General features: G+C 47.9%; 1 protein-coding gene across 1 annotated transcript; it reads left to right on the top strand.

Moving 5' to 3' along the window:
• The first annotated feature begins 150 nt into the window (after nt 1–150).
• LOC147663083 (endogenous retrovirus group PABLB member 1 Env polyprotein-like) lies at nt 151–1,701 on the top strand. The gene has a single exon (XM_086950691.1). The coding sequence runs from the start codon at nt 151–153 to the stop codon at nt 1,699–1,701; it is 1,551 nt and encodes a 516-aa protein (XP_086806817.1).
• Nucleotides 1,702–11,055: the final 9,354 nt, after the last annotated feature.

The following is an 11,055-nucleotide window of genomic DNA, read 5'->3' as shown; positions in this document are numbered from 1 at the left end:
TGACCGTAGGGCCATGCGGGTACTTCCTTCTGTTTAACAGGTTTCTGACACTAGGTCGGCTACTTTTGTCGATTCCTGGGAACTCCTGGGAATTGATAATCGCTACTCAGAACGAAGTGCGTCAAGAACGTTACGGACGGTTTTTAGAGGATGGAGTTCTCTAAGCTGTCGGAAGTAGAGAGGATGTCGGCGCAAAGTTCAAAATTGCATAAGGTTGTCCGAACAAAATGTTTCCTGTTTCAGTTATTCCTGCTATTCCTGACTGTTTCCATGTTACTAGCGGGTGGAGTGTATTTTGGAATACAGTCGTTATTACCTTCTACTTCACCTACTTCTCCTTCAACTGATTTGAATTCTGTTTCCACTGTTTCTCCACATTCCTTTCATCATCTGCCCCAACATGAACAGGTTAGACGTGCGGGATTCATGAACAACTCCTTTGTTCAGCTCCTACATCAGCATCAGTTGGTGATGAATACTACTAACTGTTGGGTGTGTGGGTTAATGCCACATACCATGGATAAGGGTATTCCGTATTTGGTTCTTCCTTACAGCTCCCAGGGGTCGGCTCAGGCATTCCAAACTATGTTTCGTAGTGCACTAGATTCCTACCCCCATCGAGAGCCACGCTCTGCAAATCTTGGTCCCGGCCCGTACCACAAGACTTTGGCAATAGCGATTGCTGACTTAGATAGAGATATTTTTGATGCATCGCTTATTCCAGAGGAAGAGGTGCGAGCATACAAGGATCTGAGTGAGGCTGAGTATAGTATGTCAGTGGGTGATAGACAGCTTAAAAGCTCGTCTCCGATCTGGATCGTACCCCACCTCTGTAATTTCTGCTTGAAAGGTCTTGGTTATAATCCGAGAGCTCAGCTTGGGAAAAGTGCTTGTACTGAGACGTACGTTTTACCGATGCTCTCTTCCCCTGTCCTCCTAACTGCCAAGGGTACCTACTTTGTATGTTATGATCGCGCTTATACGTGGTTGCCCCGTGATTTTTCGGGCACCTGTTATATTGCGAATCTTTTGCCACCGACTTTTACAGTTGCCTCGGACTATCACAAGACTAGAGTTGTGAGAGGCGTTATTAGCAAAGAGGACACTACCGGTCAAGAAGCAGGAGACTTCTTTAAGGGTTTCCTGCCGTTTTGGGGACCTATGATTAATAGTAGGAACCTGAGACAGTTGACTCGTGTGGTAGAATCAACTGCTAACATAACTGCAAGTGCCCTTGGTAATCTGACAGGAGAGCTTCAGGCGGATAGGCTTATGACGCTGCAGAACCGTATGGTTTTAGACGTTGTACTCGCAGATAGAGGTGGTGTGTGTAAGGTGATCCATTCGAGTTGCTGTATTTTCATTCCTGATAACGCTCCAACTGTATATCAAGCCATCTCGAAGTTGCATAAGATCTCCGAGTCCATACACGTGGACGTAGGTGATTGGACGCTACTAGGATGGTTTTGGGGCCTGATGTCGACTTGGGGTTGGAAGATTCTGATGATCGTAGGGGTTGTTGTGGCGTTTCTGTTCACGTGTTGCCTTTGCGTGCAGTGTGGTCCTGCCTTATGTGGCCTTTGTGCTACAACGTGTATAAGACAGCCATCTGTTACCAAAGAAGCATTGATGGATAGAATAATGTTGCAACAACATCTGAACGATCTGATGAATATCGAGATCGATTCTGATATCGACTAGTGCTTGCCTACATGAGGGCAAAAGGGGCGTCTGAGGTTCCGTGAGAATCGTAATGACGTTTTTTTACTTGTTCAAAAATGGACGAGTTTGGTATCTATGAACCGCAAATGACGAGTTTAGTGGGTGTACGCCTTTTCGCTACACTACTTTGCACCGTTCGTCTCATTCGTGGGTTTCTTCATCTGAACCCACGGGTTCCATTTTAGATACGGCATCCATTTTGTTTCTTGCCCTCAAGTATCCTGCGAACAGACACTGTCCGCTTCGTGACCCTGGGATTCCCCAGCTCTTGCGGAAGACACATGTTCCTTTGAGGGTGTCTTTATGACGAGGGGGATGACACGGCAAAGGCAGATGGCTCCGCTCGAGGCTCATCTTGCCGTGCCGGTCTATTGTTTCAGCCGTGCATGCATTAGGCACGAATCCTTTGATCCTACAATCATGCTTCCGATATTGCCCCCTACACTCTTTTTCAATCTGTTGTCTGTTTTCTGTCTTCCTTGCACCTGTTTCTGTCTCTTCTCTTAGCTCGTTTACAGCCTAAATGGAATGTGCCTAATGGTGGGATAACGTGCTTTTACAGTTGGGAACCGGCGATCTTACTGTAACTATGTTTCGGGCTTCTGAATCATGAATGTGACCCTTTTGAAGTTTACTGTGGGAACTGAGTTGTAACCTTTTGTTCGCCATGTTGTGCTATGACGAAAAAGTGTATAAAAAGGAGCGATCCACGTTTGCAATTTGAAGCAGTCTCTCAGAACCTACACTCTGTGTACTTCTTGCGATCTCTGTATCCCTGCAGTAAATAAATGCTGATCTTTGACGCCGAAGGAAGTGTCCCGTGTCTCTGTGATTTGTACGCCGGAACAGGTAACCCACGAAGGTTTCAGGTGTTGTCCACTGGCACCGCTGACCCTTAGAATAGCCCAGTCCTTCAACCCTCATTTTGAGATTTCGCAATAATAGTTCTTTACAGCAGACTGAAAGACACAGCTAGGCTGCAGGAGGAGAAGATAGCTCAGTGAGCTCATGTAAATTCTGTAATAGTGAGCAGACTTGCATGCAGGCTACAGGGCTGAGATTCAAATAGCACCACAGCCGACTCTGCCTTTCATCCTTCTGGATTGACTTCTTAGTGCTCCACCAGAGCAATTGCCAACCCTAGCAAGGCCAATCCAAGGACCTCACTAAACCACCCAATCAGTAGTAGCGACGGACAGTATGTACAAAGGGCAGGGACTTAATCAACTCAAAATTATGACCTGCACTTACTGGGAATTCTTCGTTCATGGGAAATAATTGCAAACCCCAACCTTATTATAAACTGGGCTCAGCAGGTCATCTTCACCTATTGGCAAAGAGCATACACATGCTGATCCATCCAGTGTAGCAAGCATGCAGCCCAGGGCATCACAGACGTGTTATTGCTCAATCTCATTGGCTAAACACAACTTGTCCCTCTAAGAAGTTGGACGCCAACCACTGGAGGTCACATAATTAGTTAGCATGGAGGAGTCTCATTCGGTATCAGAATTAACCAGATAAATCACTCCACTAACTAAGAATGGCCATGCACAACCACCAATAGAATCGAGAAAGAGCTATCAATCTTTGAATCCTTTTTATTTCCGGCCAAGGTTCCCCTTTTTGAGTCAAATTAAGCCACAGACTCCACTCCTGGTGGTGCCCTTCCACCAATTCCTTTACATTTCACATTTGTAACCATACTTCCCCAGAACCCAAAGACTTTGGTTTCCCCGAAACAGCTCAGTAGTTCATGAGAATAACGCAGCTGGTTCGCTAGTTGGCATTGCTTATGGTTTGAACTACAATGGTATCTGATCGTCTTCAAACTTTCGACTTTCATTCTTGATTAATGAAAATTATCTTGGCAAATGCTTTCACTTTGGGAGTCCAGAGCTAGGGCCCGCCGGAGCTCTGACCCAAGACCGGTCAGTGCTTCTTTTCCCGAGTGAGCAGGCGGGTCTGCCAAAGCCAGTGGGTCTCAGTCACTTCGCAACATGGTGGGCCGGACAAGGGAGCACCAGGGCTTGGGTCTTCCAAACCTAGGCCCCACGGGGCTCTTACCTGGGGCTCGGGAAGAGCTTCTTATCCTGGACAAGCAGGGGAGGTTTCCCGGGCCTGCTGGACACCGTTCTGGGAGCTTTGTGGCACAGCAGGCTAGTGAAGGGACCCCAAGGACTGGGGTTTCCATCTCTGGGTACTCCTGGAGTCCAGTCAGAGCTTCTGAATACAGACAAGCATGGTGACCTCCTCAGTCCTCTAGGACCTCATCCAATGCACTTTGCAACACAGAAGGCTGGAGAAGGGAGCCCAGGGCCTCAAAACCCAGGACCCGATGGAGCTCTTACCTTAGGTCCGGTCACAGCTTATTATCCCAGGTAAAGGAAGGGAAACCTCCCGGGGCCTGCGGGACACAGTCCTGGGCACTTTGTCACATGGCGGGCTAGAGAAGGGAGCCCAGCACCTGGGGCTTCTACCTCGGGCCTGTTGGGGCTCTCTCGGTCCTGGGGACCGCCCAAAGCTTCTGAACGTGGAGAATCAGGGGAGACCTCTATGGGCCTGCAGGACCCCATCCTGGGCACTTTGCAGCATGACAGGTGGAGAAAAGAGCCCAGGGCCTGGGGTTTCTAACCTTTGGTCCACTGGGGATCTAACCTGAGCCTGGCCAGAGCTTCTGAATGCAGACAAGCAGGGAAGTCCTTCCCAGGCCTGTGGGCTCCCATCGGGAGCAGTCTAAGACATGGCAAGCAAGGGAAAGGAGCCAAGGACAAGGGTCTTCCCCCCCAACCCTCTAGGCCCAGTCGGAGCTTTTAAATCCAGACAATTAGGGGAGTCCTCCCTAGACCTGCGGGATACTGTCCCAGACACTTTGTGACAATGTGAGCCACAGAAAGGCTGGAGACTTCCATCCCAGGCCAGACAAGACTCTGGCCCGGGGCCCGGTCAGAGCTCCTTGTCCCAGACAAGCAGGGGAGGCCTCCCTGGGCCTGCAGGTCCCTGACTCAGGCTCCAGGTAACACAGTGGGCTTTGTGACAGAGCCCTAAGCTGGGGGCTTAAACCCGAAGGGTGCGAAGGCTCTGATCGGTGGCCTGGTCAGACCTTCCTATTCAAAAAGCAGACGACGTCAACACGCATATGCAGATCTCTATCCAAGGCACTTTGAGACATGACACATGGAAACCAGATACCCAGGGTCCTCACCCTGGATATGTGCCAAAGCACTACCCATTCTTGTAATCCATGCACACTGAGTGACAGTGAGAGACATTCGAGAGAATGTATCTGGCCTCCTGGAGCTTCAAATGAGCCCTCGTTCAGACTCCAGGGCAGCTTGAGAATCAGAACAGGGAGTCACATTAAGGGAATTACATGTTTTATTTATTTTAAGCAAAAAAACGTCGCCAGTGACACAGGCATGGAACATTTTGCACCACCCACGTAGGCAGGGTAAAGGATCTCTAATTTGACCTACGCCTGGCATCATTTTAAATACGATGTAAACTATTTTATACAATCTTTAAGGTACACAAATGAAACATACAGCATTTGCCTCCAGACTTTTAAGTGAATATGGCTCAAAGAAGTGCATTGTAGGTGTGAATATTATAACACTAAACTTTGTTTACTGCTTGCATCAATCTCACACTGAGTAAGAGCTGACTTGAGACCTTGGGGATAAAGAACTGTATACCTGCAAGTTATGCAAATTGCTACACAAGACATATCGACTCAGTGATCTAGCTTATAAAAAAAAGGAGCTTGCTTCAGATCCCCAGTGGAATAAGTTGCGTGAAATGCAATTCAAGAGTACTGTGTGCATCTCAGCAGTGAGTTTCTGGAACAGGCTCCGAATCAGGACAGAGGCAATGTATTAGAGCTCCAGCAGAGATATGTAGCAGGAAACAATGCAAACCACAGCAGAGATGCATTGTTAAATAGGAGTACTATGATCACTGGTTGCACAATAAATGATCTGTTGAAGACTCAATACTGCTTTACAAATGCATGCTTAAGAACAGTGATAGAGGTGTTTGTTCCATAACTGGACTTCAAGACAAGTGTATTGAAAAAGTAGGCTAGGTGGTGTTGTGATCTTTATATATGTTTTAGGACTGCTTTTGAGGGAGGGATGATAAAGATCTCACCCGGACCTGATATTTCCTCTAGCGTTTTGGTGGAACAACAAATGGCAAGATGAAGTACGCATAGGATGCTATAAAATGTAGGTGAAGGGAGTGGCCAGGTAGTAGTGGTAGCTACAAGGCCCTTGCTAAAATAATTACAAAATAGGTAACCCATTAAGCAGGAGATGGCAGGCGAGGGAGGGAGCTGATGGCAGGGAGAGTGGGTCACAGGATGAAAGTCCCTAATAATAGTAGCCATGTAGTGGTATTTAACTGCTGGGCTCTCATGAAAAAGAGATAAATAAGTTACTAAATAAAAAATAAAGTGATAGTGTAACATTAAAGAGTGTGAAGAATGTGATCAATTCCAATGGAGGGTAGAAACCCAAATACAAAAATAGTGCCCGTACGTCAGTAGTAGAAGGATATAAGTGAAGCAATGAGAAACATTGTAAACAAGGGAAAATAAGAAGTGCTCCAGGAGTAGGGCCTGTGGCCAAGATGGCAGCCTCATTGGACATGTAAACCAGAGCTCCATGCCAGGCCCATGATATATCCTGGATTTTTCCCCTTCATCCACCTTGACTAGTGCCTGCATGGTGCCTAGGAGGTTAGCGCAATGGAGGGGTACCATTTAATGCCGGCCTTGGGATCGGTGTTGATACTTCCTGGCAACTTGCAGTGCTGAGGCAAGGCCAGATGTTGCAGAACTGGTGTTGCAAGCCATGTCATAGGCCTTGGGTGCTGTAGTCCCATGTGCTTCCAGCCTTCAGTGGGCTCCAACAACAGGGGCAACTGCGAAGGGGGCATCTGGAGGCTGTGGGGTCCAGGCCTTTTGTCACTGCATGGCGAAAAGCCCCAGTGGTCATGACCACTCTTAATTGTGTGGGCGGGGCTGGCCCGACCGGGCGCTCATGACACCCAAGGAGACTAGGAATTCTGCGTGCCTCATGGGTGTGCTGCTGACCACCCTAGGGCTGCTCTATCGGCTGCAGATGCATTGAGGCCTGTTAACCTACTAGTGGCAACGGAGCCTGGCAGCTGGATTTATGGTGATCACAAGGGTGTACACCATCTTTTGCCTGAACACTGGAGTTGAGTTGTGGGGCTGAGGCGACGTATTCTGGCTGATCTTTCCTCCGACCCCACCTGACCCCCTGTAGACATTGCTTCTTGAAAGTGCTGACTGCAGAGAGGGAGATGTCAATAACTGGTGCTGGGCGTATCCAGGGTGGTTGACAGTGTGTGCTAGGTGTGCCCTCCTCTTACAGACCTGGGGCAGATAACCGGCCTTTCTCCCCACGCTCTATTATTTAGACTTATACTGGCGCCCAGGAGGAAGTTGCTAACATGGCGCCTCATTACTCTTACAGTAATTACTAATTGTTACCAGCCGTGAAGACTATTTATTATTATGCCCTCAGGATGATCCTATATCCTGTAAGTACATCAACTGTGCATTGTAGATACTACCCCACCCTTTGGCTATAGAATAGTGCTTTGTGTGAGTCTCCTAGGCCCAGGCTGGGTAGACACGACTGGCCGCAGAACACACTGCTCCTCAGTGGATTTACTATACTTACTGACCTTAATCAGCACAGGCTTTGAATTTGGCAGCCACCATGGTCCCTGACTAGGAGCTGCATTGGTTCTTAATGTATTGGGAGTTTTTCTTGGGAAGACACGCTGGACATGGGGATGCAAGTTGACCTGACACTTATCATAACTGGGAAATCTCGGGCCGTTTATTCTTCTACTATCTCCATCTCTGTCTGCTCCTGAGATTTGCAGGCCCAGTGCACTGAGATGGTGAAGCGCAAAAATACTAAAACGCAGCTCATGGGCACTGAGGGGGTGACTATGGATTTGACACCAATGGATAAGACTCCTAATAGAATAGCCTTCGTCATCTTGAAGCAACGCTTCGTTCTCACTCCACTCAGTCCGACAAGATGCTTCAGGCCATCATGACATCATGAACACTAAAACATCTTTGGAGGTCCACACTGATACTGTCTCTTTAGATGTTAACTCTTTGGGAGCTGACCATCGCAAACTACAGTTAGGGTGGAGGAAAAATAATCCAATTTGGCAACCGAGAAACTGACGGTGCAGGACCTGCAGGAGCGCCTACGGCATGTCGAGGGGGAGGTAGCTAATCTACATCACAGAGTGGAAGAAGCAGAGAGTAAGTAGATCGAGATGGAATAATATTAGCTGAATGGGCTTCCCTTAACGTGTGGAGGGCCAGAGTGTTGAGGTTTTTTTGGAGGCCTGGCTGGTGGAGACTGTTCTGGAAAGTAAAGTACCAAACTTCTTCTTCATTGAAAGGGCGCACTGCACACCGGTATGATCCCCCCCCTCACCCCCACTTTCCTGGCACTCCTCCTCAACAAAATATTGCTTGTCTCCTTAATTATTGAGACCACAACTTGTTGTTGCAGCGGTTTCAAACCAAGGGCCCCTGGAGGTACGAAAATGCATCTATCACAGTATACCCAGACTTCACCATGGAGGTATAACACTGCTATGGCTCCTACTCCAGGGTCAAGCAACGTCTTCGGGAGCTGAATTTCAAATATGCTCTCCTGATTGATGGTGACCAATCCCACACATTCAATTCTCCAGTTGGCGTATGCACTGGGCTACATGCCAAAGACATGGTACATGCTCCACCCGGGGAATTGACTACTGGGGACTGGTTGATACCCAAGACCAAAGGGGTGAAGTTGCCGCAACATAAACATGAAACCAACAAAAGAACAAGCAGCACCAGTGCAGGTTCTACCAGTCTCGGAGGCCTTACTTCACAGCACAAACTCTTTTGCTCCTCACTGCGAGCACCCATCGGAGTCAGGATCGGGGTTCAGCAGGGCCCAGCGTTCACCACAAGATCAGCAGATGACTTATAGGTGGGACATGCCTGCTAGGGTGGCAGCTGAACGGGAGAGGATGGACGGATCATGGGCTTGATGCCCCCCTGAAGGTAAGCAGCACAGTCCATGGAACTGAATGGTAATTTTCCTGATCTGGGCCTACAGCACGGACCTATTGAACATTGTTATCATCACTTAAAACATGCCCGTTCCCTATTTGAGCACTCTGTACAGACTTGATGTAATTGCTGTGTACCAGTTGTACTTTTTGGGGATTGTGGCATGGGACCAGAAGGTGCTCAGACCTGGGATAGGGTAGCTGTTTTATTGACATGATTGTTTGTTATTTTCTGGCTGGAGGGAGAAACAGCCAAGATGGGGGATGTAATATGGGTTCCAAGCATCCTGAAGATTGTAGTATGCAAACATGGCTAACACCTTTCATGCTTTAACTTGGGAAACCGTGATATGGCAAGCAACCCTGCTGGGAGACATAAGATATATGCTTATTTACGGAATAGACACATTCATTTTGCCGGTCTCCAGGAGACTCACCTAACCACAAGAGAACTTAATAAGGAGGACAGACACTGGAGTGAGCAAGTGTTCAGTACAGGGTACTCAGCCTATGCTCGAGAGGTCTTTATCTGGGTCACTCCGGAAGTGCCCTTCGTGAAGTCCAGAATCCTTGTTGATAAGGAAGCCCGTTATATAGTTCTTGAGATTACCTTGGATGGGTGCATCTTTTCCATTGTGTCCCTTTATGCACCTAACACTTTCGAGGGCATGTTCTTGGACTCCTTCTCCCCAACCATGTTGTTGGAGCCCCAGGCCCTGAGGTTGTGGGGAAGGGACTTTAATTGCATACATGACACTGCCTTGGATTGTTCAATACCCCCATTGCCAGGTACTCCAGGCACACAGGCAACACAACACTTTCAACTTTGGTCTATGATATCCGCTTTGCATCAAGTCCTCTACCCTTAGACCGAGGATCTTCCATTTCTAGGACTAGGGATCCTGTTGTTGTCTCCAGTCCACTGACCAGTAACCTGCACTCTCCCTATCACACCATACATGCCACACCTACTGCCCCAACTATATCCGTTCTGCCTGACTTCTTTTCCTACCCTGGGTCCGTTTCCAATCCCAAGCGTGTCTCTATCTCCTCCGGTAACTGTGGTAAAGGTCCTACTCAACCCTCCTTTACCCCTCTCGCTACTGGGTCAGTAAAAGCATATCATTCTGGTTCTGCTGAAAAGGGCATTAATAGGCCCTGTCTGGAGGAGAAGATTGCTGATCTCAAGCAGGATCTCTTGGCTGTTAAAGAGACTACTACAGTTCTCCCGGATGATGGAGAAGCTCTGGAGTGCTCCCACCACCCAAAGGAGAGATAATTACCACACTCAGTATTTGGTCTCTGCTCTAACGACCTTTCCTCTGTCCACTCCACTCATAGGTGGAGCTCTAGGCCTCTACCTAACCATCCCTCTAGGCCCAATAGACTTCTGCCCCAGCTATCAGAGGAGGACATTCACTCCATCCTACTCTCTTACCCTGTTTCGAGGTCTGTCTCCTCCTTCTCTACCCTCAACATCGTCTCCATAATCTCAGACCCCACAGGCAACCTAGTCTTAAGCACAAATCGGTGATCAAAGAGAATCTACTCCACATAACCACCTCTCATCAAGAAGTGATCACCTACAACAGGCATGTCAAATCAATGCTACTCAACTGCAGATCAGCTGTGAAACATGCTGCGGATATTTCAGAATTCATCATTGCACAAAACCTGGACCTACTGATTCTCACTGAAACTTGGCTCAATGACACCTCCTCCCCAAGTCTTGACATCCTAATCCCACCAGACTACGCCATTATCAGAAGTGATCAACCTGTTAAAACTGGGCATGCATTCCATGCATTCATCACTCCAACCTCACTGTAAAACAATCTCTATGCTCTGTGTTATCCTTATGTGAACAACTGGTCCCCAAAATCTGGAATAAAGGCAAGAAGGTTTGTGTACTGCGCTCCATCTATCATCCACCGGAAGACAATCTGGTCTTCATAGAGCAAATCATGGAGTTCATTAGCTCGAGCTCAGATCAACTCTGCCACATCTTCCTCTGAGACTTTAACCTTCACTGGAATGACGCAAATGATCCCATAGTCTGCTCCTTTAAGTCTTTTCTCTCTGACCTTAACCTATCACAGCTATGCAAAGCCCCTACACACACTAAGGGCGCTACTCTTGACCTGATAATTGCTAAAGACAATAGCCTACAAGTAGGCGACATCTTACCCTGTGACTGGTCAGATCATCATC

This window comes from Lissotriton vulgaris, unplaced genomic scaffold (assembly GCF_964263255.1).
Source record: "Lissotriton vulgaris unplaced genomic scaffold, aLisVul1.2 SCAFFOLD_3341, whole genome shotgun sequence".
Lineage (NCBI taxonomy): Eukaryota > Metazoa > Chordata > Amphibia > Caudata > Salamandridae > Lissotriton > Lissotriton vulgaris.
Note: the sequence above shows the minus strand (reverse complement) of the source record. Positions and strands in the feature narration are given on the sequence as shown.